This window comes from Mesocricetus auratus, unplaced genomic scaffold, assembly GCF_017639785.1.
Source record: "Mesocricetus auratus isolate SY011 unplaced genomic scaffold, BCM_Maur_2.0 Super-Scaffold_100009, whole genome shotgun sequence".
In the NCBI taxonomy this organism is placed as follows: domain Eukaryota; kingdom Metazoa; phylum Chordata; class Mammalia; order Rodentia; family Cricetidae; genus Mesocricetus; species Mesocricetus auratus.
In genome coordinates, this window is record NW_024429193.1 from 20764572 (window position 1) to 20786662 (window position 22091).

The window sequence follows — 22091 nt, forward strand, 5'->3', positions numbered from 1 at the left end:
AATAAAACATTTAATCACCAACAGTAGAGACCCTAAGATAAGACACATATATGTGTAAAAACAATAGTTAAAGAGGGATCATATTTTTGGGAGAAGAAAACATGGAAGGATTTGGAGGATGATGGATAGGTAGGAATGACATAGAAGTTTTCATACATGAGTGAATGAAGATACTCAGTGTTGACTCTGACCACATACACACACTGGTGAGAGAGCTTGCGTGCATGCGCGTGTGCACACGGGCATGCAGATACACACACACACACTCTCTCTCTCTCTCACACACACACACGTAATCTGGTGATCTGTCTATTTGATATGTAAAATACTGCTCTGTTACTTACTGACATCTTGCATACTTGAGGAAGCAGTCTAAGGTGAAGAAACCAGTTCTGTTTTCTCTCTCTGCATTTGCTCTGACTTAGTCTTGTGAGATACTGAAAAACCTTTGGGCTCTCTTGATAATTATAGCAGTGCCAGGCAGACTGTTCTCTGACCCTGAGTCATAGGTGAAGAAAATGAGCAAGGCAATTCCACATATATGTTCATACATGTAGACACAAGTCTCACAGGTTCACATACCTGTTCTTACAAGGACACACACATTTCCAAAGTCCACATTCCATATCATACAAGTGCACATACATGTCTAAGGTCCATACACCTGCTCATACAAGGGCACACACAATTCTATAAGTCCACATAGCTGCTCTTAGAAGTACTCACACATCTCCAAAGTCAACATACCTGTTAATATAGGGCACAAATATCCCCAAAGTCTATATACTTGTTCTTCCAAGTGCACACACATCTCCAAAGTCTACATACTTGTTCATACATATACACACATGTCTCCAAAGTCCACATACCTGTTATTACAGTGGCATATACATCTCCTCAAAAGAATATTTGTCTTCAACTAAATTTCCCCCATTTAATAATCATCTTATCTTACCATTTTCTCTTTTAATTCTATGATACGCTTCTTGAATATTGTTAGATAATTGACAGCCATTTAAGGTATCAGGATGAAGTTGTTACTCTAACAAATAAAGGGAATTCTCAGTATGGCTTAACAGCCTGGGGTAACAGAATGACTGATAAGCTGACACAAGAAATTATCAAATTACCTTTCTTTCGGTCTGGAATAACACTCTTGGAACTGAGCCTGGCTCTCTAGTCCTACAGCAGCCTACTTGTTAGACACCACAAGCATAACTTGCCGCCCATCCATCCCATGTCACTACTGGAGGTGCTGAGTCAGCATTTCTGACTTGCTCTTACTTAAGATAACATTTCCATGTTCACTGGCATGCTGTGTTTTAACCCATCCTCACATATTTCATAAAGAAAAAAGTACAGACAGTGGAAAGTGTGGCTGGAAAGCTGAGCTCATAGATCATCCTGTGTGCGCTGTGACAGAAAGATCTCTCTGTTCCACTGGGTTCCAGTGACCGTGGATTCCAGAGAGAAAAGAATGCAAGATGTCACAAGATGTGCAGTACCCAGTAGGCAAGATGACCCAGGTCCTTCAAATAAGAAGGAAGGCTGGTACCCACCAGTTTCCCAGCTGAGTGTGGTAGCTCTCACTTGGGGTTGAAAACACTTTAATAGAAAACCCAGTTTCCTGTGGGATGCTTACATAAGAACTTTATTGGCAGTTTTCTCTAAGGAACAAAATTAATGCTGTGATGTGATTGGTGCTGTGAGTCAGGGGCCTGGAGGCGTCAGCAGTAGGAAGGCATCTGTATGGTCTCAGAACGTCAGGATAGTACGGATACTGAAATATGAAACATAAGATGTTGTTTCCATATTCCCATGACTCACAGTCCCCGTGTGAATGAATAAAGCATTGCTATGACTCTAGTGAAAATCCACCCAGGTTCCCAACCACTCCATGTCTAACCCTGTGACCAAGGTCAAGTCTGTAATAGGGCAATCCACCTCGTTCTGATCTCTCTTGCCTTGTCTCCAGCTCTAAACTCACACAGAACATCCTAATATGACTGCCATTTAGATTTTGGTTCATAGTTAGCATCCTTAAATAATATAAAGCCTGCATGCCTAGTGTAAGAAATGTAACAGTGGGCAGTAACATGCATTTCATTCCTGCTGCTTGCCATAGAGCTTGTTTGAGACTCTTAAGGCCTTGTTTCATTTAAACTTCATTCTAAACAGCAGCACTATCAGGTATGCTATCATATTTTGACCACTTTAGAAATGTGAAAACTGAGGCTTAGGTTTGTAAATTGCCCAAGCTCACACATCTGTATGTAGAGCCTGAACTGGTGACGGAAGCCAGGGACCCCACTTTTGTTCTAAACCGACTTCCCCTCATTTTCTGTTATCCATTTACCCTGCCATAAAACAATATTTTACCCCACCTGATCTATAAATATGTTGAAGCTTACCTCTTTCCTGCACGAAGAAGATCAAATGCTTCATTTATTTTCTCAAAAGGTAGAACATGGGTAATTAATGGCTCCAATGGAAACTTCTTAGCCATAAAATCAGTCACAAGTTTGGGGACTTCATCTTTACTCTTGTACCCTGGAAGGAAAGCAGCATCACCATGAGATGCGGTCACTGTAGGAGGGGGTTAAGTAGGAGGCTTCCCAAGGCAACCAAAGTTCCTGGAAGTGCGAGAGTCCAGGGACTCAGTTACCTCTTGCCCTGCATTAACTTTCTTATGATGCCACCTGATAAACAGGGCCCCTGGCCAATGAGGGCAGCTGATTAGTTCTTCCAAGAGAAATTATATGGCAGATGTTTATACTCAGAGTAAGGGAGCTGTCCACATTCAAGTAATGAGCACAGGCATAAGCTACTGCCTTGGGTTTTCTGCATCCTATGACACATTTTGGGGCCTCACAAGACAAGTTTATGGGGACATAGAGAAGCCTGTCTTGGGATTTCCTGCATTATTTATTGCTATAGAGAGATCAATGATTTTCATGTTTTTAAACCATTTTGCCTCAAATCTGAACTTTTCTCTTTAAAAGGGAAGAAATCCTGAAATAAGTTAAGATTTTGACCTTTAAAGCCGTCAAGATGGCTCAGTTAGTAAAGTTCTTTCCTATTTGTTTTCTGACACAATATTTTTATTGATTATTTGGGAATTTAACATAATGTACCCTGATTACACTACTCACTTCCCAGTGCTCCCAGGTTCACCCCCAATCCTTGTGATCTCTCCCACGATGAGAAAAATATACCAAGTGCAATTTGTGTTGCCCAAACTGGAGCATGGTCAAACTCCCAGTGACAGCCCCTTATAGAAAATTGAGTCCTTCCCCACCCCCACCCACCAGAGACCACCAACTGTGAAGAGCTACACCTCAGCATCCTTAGCACACTTTTAAGAGTTCTGTTCAATGCTTCCCTTCTCTGGACTTTTTTCTTGAGTGGACAGGCAGTAAGGTTATCATGAACCTTAGTTTTACCTCCAGAGTAAAAAACAAAACAAAGAAAACAATGACAATAAATAGCTTACAGTGGAATTTCTGGCTCTGGTGGAAGACTGATTCCCATTTTTTTTTTTTAGGTATCTCCATACTGATTTCCATAGTGGCTGTACGAGTTGGCACTCCCACCCGCAGTGTAGGAGTGTTCCTCAGGAAAGTGGAAATCAGTCTACCACAAGCCTCAGCAATTCCACTGTTAGGCATATACCTAAAAGATCCACATTCATACAACAAAGACATCTGCTCCACTATGTTCATAGCAGCATTATTTGTAATAGCAAGAACCTGGAAGCAATCTAGATGCCCCTCATCTGAACAGTGGATAGAGAAAATGTGGTACATTTACACAATAGAGTACTACTCATCGGAAAAAAACAATGGAATCTTGAAATTTACAGGCAAATGGATGGTACTAGAAGAAATCATCCTGAGTGAGGTAACCCAGACACAAAAAGACAAACATAATATGTACTCTCTCATATATGGATTTTAGACGTGAATCACGGGAGTGTCAGTCTACAATCCCACTGCCAGAGAGGCAGGGAAACAGGAAGGACCCTAATAGAGATATACATGGTACCCCAGAGAAGGTGGAATGAGGTACTATCTCCTGAGCAGATTGGGAGTACAGGGTGGGGGAGGGGAAAGGGAGCCAGGAAAAAGAGAGGGAGACAAGAGGAAGGGAGAGGAGGACATGGGGGAGCAGGAAAGTTGAGTTGGGGGAAGAATAGAGTAGAGCAGGATGAGAGATACCATAATAGAGGGAGCCATTCTAGGTTTGAAGGGAGATCTGGCACTAGTGAGAACTCCAGAGATGTACAAGGATGACACACACTGGCAAACTAAGCAGTAGTGGAGAGACTACATTAAATGCCCCTCCCTAATAATGAGTTTGACGACTGTCTTACATACCATCCTAGAACCTCCATCCAGTGACAGACGGAAGCAAAGGCAGATACCCACAGCTAAACACTGAACTCCTGTAACCCAGTGACAGAGAGGGAGGAGTGATGAGCAAAGGAGTCAAGACTGGGCTGGTGAATTCCAGAGAAACAGCTGACCTGAACAAGGGGGAGATCTTGGACCCCGGCCCGATGGCTGAGAGGCCAGCATGGGACTGATCCAGACCCCCTGAATGTGGGTGTCAGTGAGGATACTCAGGCAATCTATGGGGTTTTTGGGTAGTGGATCAGTATTTATCCCTGGCACACAAATGGACTTTGGGTGCCCATCCCACAATGAGGGATGCTTTCTCCATCTGAACACTTTGGGGAGGGCCTGGGCCCTCCCCGGAACGAAATGACAGACTCTAGAGATCCCCCATGGAGGGCCTTACCCTCCCTGGGGAATGGAGGGGGATTGGGTTGGGGGCTGGGGGAACTAGGGGAAGGGAGTGGGCATGGAAGGGAGGGAGAGGGAGCTGGGACTGACATAGGAAGCAAGCTTGTTTCTAATTTAAATATATAATAAAAAGTGTAAAAATAAATAAACATTGATTCAGTGCCGGGGGAGCTTGTAATTCCAGGTCTGGAGAGAGGAAACTGGTAGATTCCTGGGACTGCCTGGCCAGAAAGTCTACCTGACTGTGAGCCTCAGGCCACTGTGACCCCCTGTCTCAAAGAACAAGGCAGATGGCTCCCGAGTAAAGACATCAAATGTTCTTTGGCCTCCACACACAAATATACGACCACCTTGACACACAAGAACACACACAGAAATGACCCTTAGCAGTAAATACATACCACCAAATATTGCTCCTTTCCAGGTGCGACCCAGCAACAGCAACATGGGGTTCACTGAGAGGCTTTGGGCATTAGGAGGCACCCCCACAATGACACTTACACCACATGCTGCATGGCAGCTTAACAGGGCAGAATTCTGGAACAAAAATGATATTTAAGTGAATTCTCTTGTGTCTACTCACCATACACAATTTCATGTCAGATGATGAAATGTGTGGAAAACATTTTGTGAGTTAAAGAGTGAATACATAAACTTATGTTTAGTTCCAGGTCTCATTCTCCATCCACGGGACAGGCGAGGTGAGTCAAGCCTAACTTCTGGTGGCCTGAGCAGAAACACAGGAGAACTGAAGACTGCACACTGCGGATCTGGAATCCCAGCCCAACGAGATTCAGCCCGCCCAGAGACTGTTAGCTTCCAAATCCCATTCTACACCCACGGGACAGGAGTGGCAAGGGTCCAGCCTACCCAGAGTTTGCTAAGGTCCCGATACTAGGATGGCCTCCATCAGTGCAATAGGAAAGCCATCAGGCTATTGGACAGGCACCCACCCACTGGAAAGGAATCGTGGTCACATACCCACCAGGGGAGGAAGAGACTCCATCTGTACGCACAGGAAGAAATGATGGGAAGGAGACAATATAAACAAAATATAAACACACACCCAACAACAGAAAAAATTGTGACACCGCCAGAAACAAGAGAATCTACACCCGTAAGAACTGAACAGCCCGTTGTGGAAGAAGCACATGAGAAAGACCATAAAAACAACTTCAATAATAATGGTCTTAACTTGCCCATAAATAGACACAGGCTATCAGAATGGATTCGAAGACAGAACCCATCCTTCTGCTGCATACAAGAAACACACCTCAGCCTCAAAGACAGACATTACCTCAGAGTTAAGGGTTGGGAAAAGATTCTCCAATCAAATGGGTCCAAGAAACAAGTAGGGGTAGCAATCCTAATATCTAACAAATTAGATTTCAAAATAAAATCAATCAAAAGAGATGAAGAAGGGCACTTCATACTCATCACAGGAAAAATACTCATCACAGGAGAAATCCACTAAGATCAAGTTTCAATTTCGAACATCTATGTCCCAAATATTAAGGCACCCATGTTCAGAAAAGAAACATTACTAAAGCTCAAATCACATATAAAGCCCCACACACTCATATTGGGAGATTCAACACCCCACTCTCACCTCTAGATGGGACTACCAGACAGAAACTTAACAAAGAAGCAATGAAACTAATAGAAGTTATAACACAAGTGGGATTAACAGATATCTATAGAACATTCCACCCAAATAAAAAAGAATATACCTTCTTCTCAGCGCCACACAGAACCTTCTCAATAATTGATTACAAACCTCAACAGGTACAAAAAATTGGAATAACTCCATGCACCTTATCAGACTACCATGTGTTAAAATGAGAATTCAACAACAACACAAATTGCAGAAACCCTACAAACTCATGCAAGTTGAATAATGCACAGTTGTACCATTCCTTGGTCAAAGAAGAAATAAAAAATGAAATTAAAGACTTCCTAGAATTCAATGAGAATGAGGACACAACACATCCAAACTTATGGGACACTTTGAAATCAGTGCTAAGAGGGAAGTTCAAAGCACTAAGTGCCCACATGAAGAAACTGGAGAATAGTTACACTAGAGAATTAACAGCACAAATGAAATCTCTAGAACACAAAGAAGCAAATTCACCCAGGAAGACTAGACACCAGGAAATAATCAAATTGAGGGCTGAAATCAGTAAAGCAGAATCTAGGAAAACAATACAAAAAAAATCAATGTAACGAGGACTTGGTTCTTTGAGAAAATCAACATGATAGACAAATCTATATCCAAACTTATCAAACAACAGAGTGTGAACATGCAAATTAAGAAAATCAGAAGTAAAAAGGGAGACATAATAATGGGCACGGAGGAAATCCAGAGAATCATCAGGTCATACTTTGAAAACCTGTACTCCACACAATTTGAAAATCTAAAGGAAATGTTCAATTTTCTGGATAGCTATCACTTGCCAAAATTAAACCAAGAACAGAGAAGCAATTTAAATAAACCTATAACCCCTAAGGAAATAGAAGCAGTCATCAAAAGTCTCCCAACCAAAAAAATCCCAGGGCCAGATTATAACAATTCTTCTCAAAGTATTCCACACAATAAAAGCAGAAGGGTCTTTGCCAAACTCTTTCTATGAGCCTTCAATAACCTTGATACCCAAGCCATGCAAAGACACAACTAATAAAGAGAACTTCAGACCAATATCCCTCATGAACCTTAATGCAAAAATACTCAATAAAATACTGGCAAATCAGATCCAAGAACACATAAGAAAACTCATCCACCATGGTCACGTAGGCTTCATTCCAGGGATGCAAGGTTGGTTCAACATACGAAAATGCATCAATGTAATCCACCACATTAACAAGCTGAGAAAGAAAAATCACACGATCATCTCACTGGATGCTGAAAAAGCCTTTGACAAAATCCAACAGCCCTTCATAATAAAAGTCTTGGAGACATCTGGGATAACAGGAATTTAACTCAACATAATAAAAGCTATATGCAGCAAACCAACAGCCAACATCAAACTAAATGGACAGAAACTCAATGTAATTCCTCTAAGATCAGGAACAAGACAAGGATGTCCACTCTCTCCATACCTCTTCAATATTGTACTTGAAGTTCTACCTAGAGCAATAAGACAACAAAAGGAGATCAAGGGGATACAAATAGGAAAAGAAGAAGTCAAGCTTTCACTATTTGCAGATGATATGATAGTTTACATAAGTGACCCCAAAAAGTCTGCAAGCGAACTCCTAGAGCTGATAAACACCTTCAGCAAAGTGGCAGGATACAAGGTAAACTCAAAAAGATCTATTATATACAGATGATAAAGTAGCTGAGAAAGAAATCAGAGAAACATCACCCTTTATAATAGCTATAAATAGCATCAAATGTCTGGGGATACCATTAACCAAATAAGTGAAAGACCTGTATATCAAGAACTTTGCGTCTCTAAAGAAAGAAGTCAAAGTGGATACCAGAAAATGGTAAGATCGCCCATGCTCTTGGATTGATAGGATTAACATAATAAAAATGGCAATCTTGCCAAAAGCAATCTACAGATTCAATGCAATCCCTATCAAAATTCCGGCACAAATTTTCACAGACCTTGAAAGAACAATAATCCACTTTGTATAGAAACACAAAAGGCCCAGGATAGCCAAAACAACCACATTCAACAAAGCAACATCTGGAAGCATCATCATCCCTGACTTTAAGCTCTATTACTGAGCTATAGTCCTGAAAACAGCTTGCTATTGGCACAAAAATTGACAGATAGACCAATGGAATCTAATTGAACACCCCAATATTAACCCATACACATATAAACATCTGATCTTTGACAAAGAAGCTAAAAATATACAATGGAAAAAGAAAGCATCTTCAACGAATGGTGCTGGCATAACTGGATATTGGCATGTAGAAGACTGCAGATAGATCCATGTCTGTTGCCATGCACAAAACTTTAATCCAAATGGATCAAAGACTTCAGCATAAACCTAGCCACAGTGAACCTGTTAGGAGAGAAAGTGGGAGGTACCCTTGAACGAATTGGTACAGGAGATAGCTTCCTGAACATGACTCCAGCAGCACAGACACTAAGATCGACAATTAACAAATGGGACCTCCTGCAACTGAGAAGCTTCTGTAAGGCAAAGGACACAGTCAGCAAGACAAAAAGGCAACCCACAGATTGGGAAAGGATATTCACTAACCCCACATCTGACAGAGGGCTGATCTCCAAAATGTACAAAGAACTCAAGAAGCAAGTCTCCAAAACACCAAAGGATCCAATCAAAAAGTGGGGTACAGAGCCGGGCGGTGGTGGCGCACGCCTTTAATCCCAGCACTCAGGAGGCAGAGGCAGGCGGATCTCTGTGCGTTCGAGGCTGGGCTGGACGGACAGCCTCCAAAACAATACAGAGAAACCCTGTCTCGTAAAACCAAAAAAAGAAAAAAAAAGTGGGATACAGAACTAAATAGAGAATTCTCAGTAGAGGAGTCTAACATGGCTGAGATACACATTCATACAACAAGGATGTCTGCTCCACTATGTTCATAGCAGCTTCGTTTTTAAGAGCCAGAACCTGGAAGCAACCTAGATGCCCCTCTACTGAAGAGTGGATAGAGAAAATGTGGTGCATTTACACAATGGAGTACTACTCAGCAGAGAAAAACAATAGAATCTTGAAATTTTCAGGCAAATGGATCACACTAGAAGAAACCATCCTGAGGTAACCCAGTAACAAAAAGACTAACATGGTATGGACTCACTCATTTATGGATTTTAGACATGAATCAAGGGAGTGCCAGCATACAATCCCACTGCCAGAGAGTCTGCAAAGCAGAATCTTCATCTAGCGACTGATGAAAGCAGAGGCAGATACCCACAAACACTGAACTAAACTCCTGGAATCCAGTGTCAGAAAGAGAGAACTGATGGGCAAAGAGTTAAGACTGAGCTGGTTTAACCCATGGAAACAGCTGACCTGAACAAGGGGGAGCTCTTGGACCCCAGATTGATGGCTGTGTGGAAAGCATGGGACTGACCCAGACCCCCTGAAGGTAGGTGTCAGTGAGGAGGCCTAGGTAATCTATGGGGCCTTGGGTAGTATTTGTTCCAGGCGTACAAATAGACTTTGAGTGCCCATGCCACAAAATGGGATGCTTTCTCAGCCAGCACTCTTGGGGGAGGCCTAAGCTCTACCCTGGATGAAATGACAGTCACTGGATATCCACCGTGGAGGGCCTCACCTTCCCTGGGGATTGGAGTTGAGATTGGGTGGGGAACTAGGGGACCTGGTGGGGAGGGTGGGAGAGGATGGGAGGGAGAGGGAGCTGGGATTGACATGTGAAACAAGCTTGTTTCTAACTTAAATAAAAATTATGTTTAATTCTTTCTTACAAACTCATAAAGAAGCAAGCCTCATTGTGAGCATGGAAATTCTGGGTTCTTCAAGGAGAATTTTGTTTCCTAATAACATAACTCACAAGAAATCTATGAGTGGTTAATCCTCTTTTCATTTGTTAATTATGATTTTGAAGCTTGTACTCTGAGTCAGGAATTTTGATGATGAAGATGGAATGATGACAATATCAAAAGTTCTCTCTTATGAGGTTTTCAAGCTCTTGTTTTAGTAAGTCCCTACTCTGGTGCTTATATCAAGAACTGGCATTCATTAATTGGTTATTTCGCCAAAGTATGCATTGGTTTGATATTATTGTCTTATTTATAGATACCCAGAACGTTTTCATCTTTCAGTTGCTTTTTTTTTTAACACATCCAGTAATAGAAAATGATTTAGAATTCTCCAAGATACATGATGACTGGTCTTCTGATTTTTAACGCTTTGGAAACCAGATGACCTCAGAAATTGTGGATATCAGACTTTTGGATCTTCAAGTCAAATTACAACCCAGTTTGCGATTAGAAAAAAGAAAAAGAGAGAATGAATCACAGAAGAATGATATCCCTGGGAAAAACCAGAACCCTTATCTTGGAAGAACTCTCTGTCCCAAGAGGAGATGCTATACTCTCTTGGATCTTCTATCATCTACAGCATCTTGTCTCAGTTGAGGACTGAGAAGAAGCTCACTCTCAAGGTACCACAGCCATTCTCTATAACCAATTCTGCCGAGGATTTCTGGTGTTCCTCAGTAATGGTGATTTGTTAGGATTGTAGGGTCATTTCTCTAGAATTCTATAGGTCTCTTGTTGGGTGAAATGTAACTGGAGAAGTATTCTTTAGCAATGGATTGCATTTGCAATATTTGAAAGTAGTGTCAAGTGTATTTCAAATATACAAGCACTATAAGTTTAGCAATAGTGTTTCTTATCATGACACCCAGGTGGCATTAACTAAGTGCTTTCCACATGGAAGGTGGATCCATGGTAAGCATGTTATCTGCACTATGCCATGTAGATCATAAACAAGCTACAAAATGTGTATCTGTTCAATTTAGAAGGCAAGGCAGACTCTGTGAATTTTATTCAGGAAGTATGTACTCCATATAGATCTGGGTGCTTGCTGGTGTCCGGCCTGTGCTGTCTCTGTGTTGAGAACATGGTGTTCTATTAAAGCATTCAGTCGTCTACAAGTTTTATGCCAATAAAATAATACTTGGCCCCAAATTACTTATTATTCCTTTTGGCAATATGACAAAACTTGAAAATGTTTATTGGAATATTTCATTTCAAATATTAGCTAATATAAAGAACATGGGAGAAAATCATATTTGTCCATTTAAGACCAGAATTTATGCTTAAGTTTGGTTGAATTAATTTTGACTAAAAAAGGTTCATTGAAAGCTTTCCTTCATTAAAGGAGGAGTATCATTTGAGACAAGTTTGTAGAACTGAAAAAAAATGAAAGTTTATCATAACAATGAATTAAGCAATCTGAATAGGACACAGGAGATGGACAATTGCCAATCAAAAAGGCTTTCTACAGCAGATTTCTATTTTGCTGTCTAGAAGATATTATAGATGGTAGTAGGGCAGATCTTAATGTGTGCCACAGTACCTACCATGGTGTCAAGCCGACCGATTACTTCAAAGGAAAAGTCTACCCCTCCATCGGTCATTTCCTGGAGAACCTCCTCAATGGGTTTGTTGTAGTCTAGAGGGTTGATGCACTCGGTTGCACCCAATTCTTTGGCCTTTGCAAACTTGTCTTTGTTGATGTCCACAGCAATGATCCTGGCTGCTCCAGCTGTTTTACAGCCGATGACGACAGACAGACCAACACCTCCAAGACCAAACACAGCACAGCTGGAGCCTGGGGTCACCTATGATTTCAGAAAACATAAAAGATGGATAGAACAGTGATTGTCCTTTATTGTGGGTACTCAGACTTCATTCCATCTGCTTGCAAAATCTCTTCTGGCTACAGTTGCCTAAAGGGGTACGTCATTACTTCTAAAATATGCTCAATATTAGCCACATCTGGAGAGAATTTTTCCCCTCATGATCCAGTAACAGCCTCTATCAATTAATTGGATTCTCTGCAGGAAGAACCCTATTCCTCCTCCAGTGGGAAACCCCAGTTGAGACCAACTTATTGGATGACCTTTGAGTTAGACACAGAAATGACTTTAATCTCCAAGAGCCACAAAATGGCATCTTACACATACACAAAAGCAATTTTATAAATGAAACAAATGATCAAGGTTACTCCAGGAGATTACAATGTAATCCAACTACCCATTGATCATGAACTCCTTGGGTCACTGACTGTCAGTTGTCACAAGCAGGGTAATTAGAGTAGGAAGAAGGCTTGGACGCATTGAGAAGTCATTCCTGGCTTATTGCCACAGAAAGGTGGTTATGAAACTTTAAGGAAATCCAGCGTGTGCGACTTTAAGGGTGAATTTTGAAAGGAACAAATGAAAAATACTGAAACAAATTTTCCCTTAGTGGTGTCTATTTTAATATTCACCCATCAATCTTCTTAAATACTGTGGGGGACATTACTACCTTCTATGGGGGAAATCACTATAAGGCCTTTGATTGTGATAGAAATTATAGCCATAATGTACTCTAACTTCAGACTCAGCAGACAATTTGAGAAGAGTTCTAGTCTCTCCTTTCCTAACAGTAAGCAATAAATATTTAGGCAAATAGCTTCATCTTATTGGACCCTTGTTTCATAAAATCAAAGATACTACTAGATTTTGCAACTACTGGGAGGACAATTATTTAAAAAAAGTATTGGATGTAATTATACTTCTAGTTAGAGTGTCCGTGTATTCATGTATGTGTATATGTGTGTGAGGTTTTGTCTTCAGGGAAGAAGACAAAGGGATGAGGTTTCAAATGTAAGAAATGCTGTGTTAAACTCTTTTGTAGGTGGCCATGGTTCAGGTCCATGGAGTAATGCTGGGAGAGAGCAAACCATTTGCTTTGGCTGCATCACTATCTAACAAAATCCAGCATGACTGATCTTATTGTAGTGTCTTCCCTATAATAGAAGAGTGACTATATGTGTTCCCCGCTCTAAAATTTGGTGGTGATATAGAAAATAAATATAGAATGTAATTACTTAGTCTAAATATTTACTTTCTCTTAACTCAGTGACAGCACAGTTTTAATATGTTATAAACTGGTGAATTTTCTTCAGGTTTTTAAATTCATCTTGACCTTATTTTCTATTAATAATTCAGTCAACACCATAACCTGGTGAAAATGATGTAGGGAAATCCTAGAGTAATAGACTGATGCTTTAAAGGATGTAATGATTGTATGTAAACATTTACTTTCTCTTAACTCAGCATAATTTTCATCTGAAATAAGCAGGTAACTTTTCTTCATGCATTTACATTCCTCTTGGGTTTATTTTTCTATTAATAATTTAATCAACACAATATAACAGTGTAATTGGTGTAGGGGAGTGTTAGAGTAATAGACTGATGTTTTAAGGGCTCTACTAACAAACTTGCTTAGGAAATATGTCACACAAAGTAGAGTTTAGATAAAGGAGCCCTGTCATTAACACTAACATAGGCAGCAAACTAAGTGTCAGAAACTGTAGGGATTAAAGTCTAGGTTTGCTGGATAATGTTTCTGCTAAGATTTGTTCACAATCCTCCTAACAAAAGGAGACGACCCTAGGCCAGAGCCGGCCATTAACAAAGAATGTGTCTCATCCTGGTGCTCTTTCAAGGATCATCAAGCAGTTCAGAGTCAGTGCCATTGAGTCCTGGTTCACCATTAAGCCTCAGTTATTATTCAGGAAATTTTCACCATGCAGGCAGGTTGGCTTTAGGTGACAGTGCTGATCTATATTTTATAAATATTTGTGACAGTATCTTTGCTATGCAGTTCTCCCCGTGCTGGCTCTCTTTAGAGATAACCATGATGGCACCTCCACTTTACCAACCTCCCATTTGTCCCACATGGCCAGCTTGACAGATTTGTGACTCTTTAACACTCATTTAGTTGCTCAAAGAGGTCTTGGCACTGGGGCATAACAGAGCATTGCCGACAACAGCATATGTAAAATGTTAGAGCTCAAGATGTATATAAGTGTAAAATAATTTGTATGAGAGGCCAGTTTCTCTTTGAACTAGGGAGACTGGGTGCATACTATTACAGAGCTTTTTCTTGAGTGTGTGGAGTTATCTCTCTTCTACAAAAACACCCTCTGATGCCTGTGAGCAATTGCTGCCCGTTTGGTTCTCACAATATGCGTGTAGCTTTGTCCGTGGGTCATTGCCCATCTTACCTTGGCAACGTTGACAGCAGAGCCATAGCCAGTTGTGAACCCGCAGCCGATGAGGCAGACTTTCTCGAGTGGTGACGCTCCATCGATTTTAGCCACCGCTATCTCATCTACCACAGTGTACTGGGAGAACGTGCTGGTGTTACTGAAGTGGTGAATTGACTTCCCCTTGCAAGTGAACCTGCAGGTGCCATCCAGCAGAGTCCCCGTGACTCTACCATATTGGCCAGTGAAACACAGGCACAAAATATATGAGACAGAATAAAAGCAGTGTGCTGCCTAATTGTGCAAGAAAACAATAAGAAACCTACTTGCTTTTTGTACACAAGTTTTTTTCCGGGTGCTTACAAATCCTGCATTTTCCACACTGGGGAGAGAAGAGCGGGATGACTTTATCACCTGGAGTGGAAATAACAAAACAACAAAACGACTTAAATGTTTATCCAGGAATTAAGAAAGCAAGCACATGAGGCCCACATGTAGAGATGGGTGTCTTTGAAAGGTCTCCAAGAGATAGGGCCCAACCACACTATGTCATGCATGGGTCATTACCTCCCAGCCTTGCTATTCATCCAGGTTTATATGTGCCTGAAGATTCCCAGAGAGAAAAGGGAAATGTAAAAACAGTCATTTCCATCAATCAGTAGTTAACTTTTGTTGTGTGCCTCAGTATCTCTTGGGGACTTTCCACATATTAGCCTAATCAAATCTTGGATGTTCTCCCTGCTAAGTATAAATATATACCTTAGTTCCAATGGTTGCTAACTCTTATGTTAGCATAGGATGTTGGGGAGATCTGACATTTTGTATGATAGTTACAATAAAACTAAAATAAAATTAAACACGACATAGGACATAGCACGTTATAAACATAAAACAAATTAAACTTTAAGACTGAAATAAGAATTTGATGGCTAATTTTGCTACTTTTAAAAATACTTGTTTTGTTTTATGTGCATGTGGAAGCATACATGTGTGTATGCCACTTGTGTGTGGGTGCCCTTGAACACCAGTAGGGGGCGAAGCATCCCCTAGAGCTGGAGTTACATATGGTTGTGAATTTTCCGCTTCAGAGCTCTAGAACAGGATTGGACTTTATCACAGAGTTATTTCTCCATCACCTAAGGTTGGCTTTTCAAAGTGACCATGTTTCTCTTAGTATTAAATGAATACTTAAAAGAATAATCTAGTTATCTTTGGAGGAAGCATAATAAAAGAAGTGACAACTTTCTTTGGAAATATCAGTTCCTAACAATGAATTAGATGTTTTCCCTAAGAAATAAAAGGTGACTTCTGCTTTTTTAGATAATTATTTATCAATCACCAATTTTTCTGCTATTGACAAAGCATTCTGAGATGTAAAGGTATCATTTAGCTGTTAGTTTTTTCCAACTAAATGAAATTCTAAATACTTAACTCAGACCAAACTAATCATTTTCTTATCTTCTGATTATTTGGAATGAAGGAGTTGTCTGACTCAACTGGCTATAGTGATCTCCTTGGAGATTTAAATCATGTATGCTACCAGTTATTGGACCAAATAAATGGCTTGATTATTATGTTTCATAGATAAAATGAATGTGGGATGACACCATGGAGAATTTATTTTTAGTCATCCTTTACATCTGAAAGCATACAAACTCAAAATAAAACCATGGCTAATAAGTAAGTAATGTGCAATCTAGTACCTTAAGTTGCAGTTTGCATTAGGAGGCATTGGGCTATGCTTTTCCCTCTGTAGTTTCCTCTTTTTTTTCTTTTTTTATTATTTTAATTTTAAATAGCTTGTTTTACATGTCAATCCCAGTTCCCTCTCCCTCCTCTCCTCCCGCAACCCCCACCATCCCCCCGAATCCTCCCACCCTATTGCCAATTCCTTCCACATAGGGGATATCTAGAGTCTGTCATTTCACTCAGGGTAGGGTCCAGGCACTCCCCTAAGAGTCCAAGCTGAGAGAGCATCCCTCTTTGTGTTATGGACACAAGATGTCTGTTAGTATTCGAGGGATAAACACTGATCCACTGCTCAGGACCCCATAGGTTGTCCAGGCCTCCTCACTGACTCTCACATTCAGGGGGTCTGGATCAGTCCCATGCTGGCCTCCCAGCTGTCGGTCTGGGGTGCAAGAGCTCTCCCCTGTTTGGATCAGCTGTCTCTGCTGGTTTTGCCAGCCCACTTGTTGCCAATTTGCTCATCGCTCCTCTCTCTCTGTCACTGGGTTCCTTGGGTTCAGTTCAGTGTTTAACTATGGATGTTTGCCTCTGCTTCCATCAGTCACTGGATGAAGGCTCCCGGATGGTTATAGACATGAAGTTCATTATCAGGAATCGGCATTCGGGGTGGTCTCTCCACTATTGCTTAGGTTGCCAATTGGTGTCATCCCTTTAGATCACTCGAGGTCACAATGGTGCCTGATCTGTCTTCTAACCTATGATTCCTTCTTCCCCCTATCCTACTCCCCCAGTCAACTTTCCTGTTCCCCCATGACCTACTCTCTTCCCCTTCTCCCCTCTTTATTTCCCACCTCCCCCTCTCCCCCACCCCTCGCCGTGTTCCCCATCTGTTCAGAGGATCTTGCCTCTTTTCTCTTCTCTTGGGCACCATGCATATCTTTTATGTTCTTTCCTGTTTCCCAGACTCTCTGTTAGTGGAAGTGCAGACTGGCACTCTCCTGATCCATGTCTAAAATCCATATATGAGTGAGTATATAGTATGTTTGTCTTTTTGTGACTGGGTTACCTCACTCAGGAGGTTTCTTCCAGTGCTATCCATTTACCTGCAAATTTCAAGATTCCATTTTTTTCTGCTGAGTAATACTCCATTGTGTAAATGTACCACATTTTCTCTATCCACTGTTCAGTTGAGGGGCATCTAGGTTGCTTCCAGGTTATGGCTATTACAAATTATGCTGCTATGAACGTAGTGGAGCAGATGCCCTTGTTGTATGAATTTGCCTCTTTTGGATATATGCCTAAGAGTGGAATTGCTGGGTCTTGTGGTAGATTGATTCCCATTTTCCTGAGGAATCTCCATACTGATTTCCAAAGTGGCTGTATGAGTTGGCACTCCCACCAGCAGTGTTGAGCTGTATTTCTTCGCCTTCTTCTATACCTATTATTCTCAGGTTTGGCTTCTTCACGGTGTCCCATATTTCCTGGATATTTTGTGTTAGGGATTTGTTGGTTTTGTAGTTTCCTCTTACATTTTATTTTTTCTATATTCAAGAAGAAAGCACTTGTGGGAGAAGAGAAAGTCATCATGTTGATGCAGTGTGGTTAAACCAGCTGCATCCTGCAAAGGAGGAAACCTGAAAGGAAGCAGCCTGCAACTGGGCAAGCTCAGTACAGAGCAGCCTGCACCTGGGCAAGCTCAGTACAGAGCAGCCTGCAACTGGGCAAGCTCAGTACAGAGCAGCCTGCACCTGGGCAAGCTCAGTACAGAGCAGCCTGCACCTGGGCAAGCTCAGTACAGAGCAGCCTGCACCTGGGCAAGCTCAGTACAGAGCAGCCTGCACCTGGGCAAGCTCAGTACAGAGCAGCCTGCACCTGGGCAAGCTCAGTACAGAGCAGCCTGCACCTGGGCAAGCTCAGTACAGAGCAGCCTGCAACTGGGCAAGCTCAGTACAGAGCAGCCTGCACCTGGGCAAGCTCAGTACAGAGCAGCCTGCACCTGGGCAAGCTCAGTACAGAGCAGCCTGCACCTGGGCAAGCTCAGTACAGAGCAGCCTGCAACTGGGCAAGCTCAGTACAGAACAGCTTCCCTACTTCTAGACACTCAGAATTTTGGCCTGCGTGATTTGTAGGTCTGTTGGTTTCTGTAGTCAGTGATGATAAAGTGGAAGTTAGCAGATTATGGAGACTCTAACTTAAATCCTGACATCTAGTAGATAAGCTGTAGATGTTGAAAGGGAAAAGACATGATTGGATGGAACAGGACGGAGGTATGCGGTGAGGTGGGGGAGGAAACGCTCTGTGACCTTGTGGCAGCTTTTAAGTCTCCCATTGCCTCTGCTTCTTCTTTTAGAAAGGATGTTCTTGGCATCAGAACCAAAGCACAAGTCCCGAGGGTAAAGGATTCTGTACCTGGTTTTACAGAAGTTACCCCTTCTCCGACGCTCTCCACAATACCGGCTCCCTCGTGTCCTAAAACTGAGGGAAGAGGTGTGACCAAGTTTCCACTAACCACATGATCGTCTGAACGGCAGATGCCCGTGGCCACCATCTGTAAATTAGAGAATGAGTTCACTCGGTGAAGTTCACGACTATGGGGTTTAACACACTGTTCTGAACTTGTACTTTCAAAGAGTTTGGTAACATTCCCCATCGCTTCCAAATTCAAAGATTCGATTTAGGTGCAAGATTTCCCCGTGCTTTATTTATCTTTTCCCAATTACACAGCTTAAGTGTCAATGATCATCTTGTGATTAAGTTACTCTAAAATATGTATTTTATACAATATACAAAAGTGCATGGTGTGTTATGGAAATAGAAATAGGAAATGAGCACCAAGAAATTACCTAATATTAATTGCTTTTTTGAATCAAGATATCTATGAATTTACAAAAAAATAAATACATTAAAAATTTTCAGGGATTATGTTAAACATACTTTTTAGTCACTTCAAGCTATGAGCAGTTGTTATCAATAGCTTCCCTCAGCAACAGACTGTTTTCTGAGTTTTTCAAACCTAACTTTATAGACGTCAAAGGTTGTGTTACCTTAATGCGAACTTCGTGGGCCTTGGGGGGTGCGACTTCTATGTCCTCGATGGAGAAGGGCTTGTGAGTCTCCCATAGCACAGCTGCTTTGCACTTGATTACCTGGGAGACAAAGGGTTACTTCATCTCCAAGGAGATCACTGCTCCATGAGAGCTGTCCTGGGGTCTGCCTCCCATTGCTACATAAAAACTGAAGCTTCTCATTCACAAAGAGCTAAAGACCCCAAAAAACAGCTGACACCTTAGCCCAAGGTCAGGAAAATTCATCTTAATGTAGTACACCTAGATGAATTGGTGTATGCTCTTTCAGTCCATGCTTATGCTACTTTTTTCTTTGATAGTCACTGGCACTGTTCTGAAAGAGGTTGTCTGAAGAAAATTATTGGGTATATGTTTAATTTTAAATCATAATTATTAATAGATTTTTGAAGTGCTAGGGACAGAACCCAGAACTTTGTGCATTCAGGCAAGGACTCTGTCACAGAGTTAGTTCCCAGCCTTTGGATTTCTGAGACAATATTCTAATAAGCAGCCCAGGCTGGCCTTAATCCAGGAACCTTTCTGTCTTGGCCTTCCTAGTGCTGGGGCTTCAGAGATGTTCTACCATACCTGGTTACATTATTTTTTTTGCTGTTCTAGGCAATATAAACACAAACCAGCGATCACCACAGTGCTGTTGTTGACCCTTTACCTAAGAGCCTGGGATTCCCTGGCCCTCAGTTCTTGTTTAGTTGATATAGTTGGGTTCCCACTCAACTTTTTCTGTCATTCTTTTTTCCTAGCTGCTTTTCTTTGAGATGTAATATGCCATCCTAAACATAACCATAAAGTGAATCAGAATAAAACTACTGACAACTGGTCCCTTCTGTGGTTCTCAGTCCATCCTTTCAATAGGGAATGGTGTCACACTGTGTATGCAGAAGCCTCTGCAAATCCTATCACCCAGTTCTCACTGTGAGCTTTTGGACTTTGGATCCAGTTCTAAGATGGCACCTGTGCCAACAGAAGCATAGACTTTTATAATTAAGAAATTAGGTAACACAAATTAGTTAATTATAATGAATGACTGCTTGTGTGTCCTGGTACCATACACACATTGAACAAGTAACTGTGACTTTGTGGAAACTTAGTACCATATGTGTGTATTCTAAATGTTGACAAGTGATTCAGTTTTTCTTAGGAATAGAGATTCTTCTATATAATTTCTAGAAATTTTATGAGTTGTCCAAATCCCAGTGACATAATAATGTCATCTTACTGTGGACAATCCTAATGCTTTTAAGTTAAAACACCTCTAGTTAGAAATTTTATGTAAATGTTACAGGAACGGTTCTACTAAATGCCCATAGTGAAACCCTGTTATGAAACTCTTGTCAGACTTAAGTTTTTTGTTTTCATATAAAATACAGGATTACATATTAATATAAAAGCAGACTTTCCATAAAAGATCTTTTTAAAACTTCCTATTTACAAAGTAGTCATAGTTATCTTAGAATAAATATCCCCTACTGCAAAGTTAATGAGGAAGTGAGATGTTCCCATATCTAGATTCTATGTACTCTTGTTAAAGATATTTAATAGCAGTCTAGTTGTTTTGTAGCCCAGTTAATAGGCTGTATTGTAACATACATTTCACGTTGTATTTCAGTGCATGGAAATTTCTGAGTTAGGAATCTTCATCTTTTTGCATATTAATGAAAATATATTTCCAGCAGTAATATTGTTTTCTTACTTTTCCAGCTGTACTCATGCTGCCTGTCCTTGCTGATATCAGTAAATCGATGGGTCCCTGTAGGCTTCTTCCTTTCTGCAGTGCACTCGGCCAAGGTTGCACACGAATTTTTCTAGCTGCGTTGTCATCTGGTTGCCCATGTGATCTGGCGCTTATGACGTGCCCATCTGTTTACTCTTGCAGCAAAAAGGAACAAAGGGCGCTGACCTGTCAAGGAAACTTTGTCCTGGAGATGTGCTGTTCAGTACAATTTGTTCTCATTAAGTTCAGCAATTCCTTTCTGTTCAATCTCCCCCAGTCTCAATCCACTCTTTCCCTTTCTCAGTCAGGCTAGAGCTGTTTGCCTTTGCCTAAAAGAAGCTGTAACTAAAAGTCCACAGGAGTCAGGGCATATGGAGCAGACAGACAGAGATTCAGGGAGGAAGGGTTGGTCTCCATTCTTCTTTGAAGAAAACATCCTGAGGCACTGAGGCACCCTGAGGCCCCTGGTATTTCTTCAGCACACACACCTCAGCATTGACCAAGAGCCTGTGGCAGGCTGGAGCTGGCCCTGGAGGTGGCAGTCATGAGTAAGAGATGGACTCCAGTCCTGCCAAGAGACAGTTGACTACAACATGCCCTGTTCCTTCTAGCTGAGAGAACTTGGACATATCTAATGCTCTTTGCCATAGTTTCCTTCTCTGTAAGGTATGGATGAATTAGAGTGTCACTTCAAAGACTGCCATGACCAAATGAAACAGGAAGCACATGTGCTCATCATGGATCCACACAGGTAGGAGACAGCTCAGTGAAGTACAGCTACAACCATTGTGCATGAAAATCGGCTCTCACTGCAGGAGAGAGGTGCACGGGTGTGCTCGTCAGCTATGTTGAGAGTGCTAGGAGAGAAAGCACGGTTCTGACTGAGGACTCAGAGGAGGACTGTAGAGGGCATGGACTCGAGTTAGCCTAAAGAATGATTGCTTTGGCAAATGAGCCAAAAGTCACTTAAGATACATCCATTATCCTTTGTTTGTTGTCATGGGTTTGGGAACTAGAATATGTATATTTTGTCTACTGAATATCAAGTCTTCTATCAGTGTTAGTAAGACATAGTATATACCACTCGCTGTATAC

At 41.4% G+C, this 22091-nt stretch overlaps 1 protein-coding gene across 1 annotated transcript; it reads right to left on the bottom strand.

The window, feature by feature from the left end:
- Nucleotides 1–1633: 1633 nt before the first annotated feature.
- Nucleotides 1634–21084, bottom strand: LOC121142314 (alcohol dehydrogenase 1-like). The gene is made up of 9 exons (XM_040751727.1): nt 20976–21084; nt 19244–19345; nt 18609–18747; nt 14837–14924; nt 14529–14739; nt 11833–12093; nt 5207–5342; nt 2412–2550; nt 1634–1780 (listed from the first exon to the last, which is right to left on the bottom strand). The coding sequence occupies exons 1-9, from the start codon at nt 20991–20993 to the stop codon at nt 1756–1758; spliced, it is 1119 nt and encodes a 372-aa protein (XP_040607661.1). The 5' UTR covers nt 20994–21084; the 3' UTR covers nt 1634–1755.
- Between the last annotated feature and the right edge of the window lie 1007 nt (nt 21085–22091).

Bases quoted from the DNA above. Each gene is read 5' to 3' on its own strand.
- LOC121142314 (XM_040751727.1), bottom strand. The intron at 12,094-14,528 runs GTAAGATGGGCA...CTGAAATCATAG, and splicing joins CTGCTGTCAACGTTGCCAAG to GTGACCCCAGGCTCCAGCTG. The intron at 1,781-2,411 runs GTAAGCTTCAAC...TTCATATTTCAG, and splicing joins CTTCTTCGTGCAGGAAAGAG to TATCCGTACTATCCTGACGT.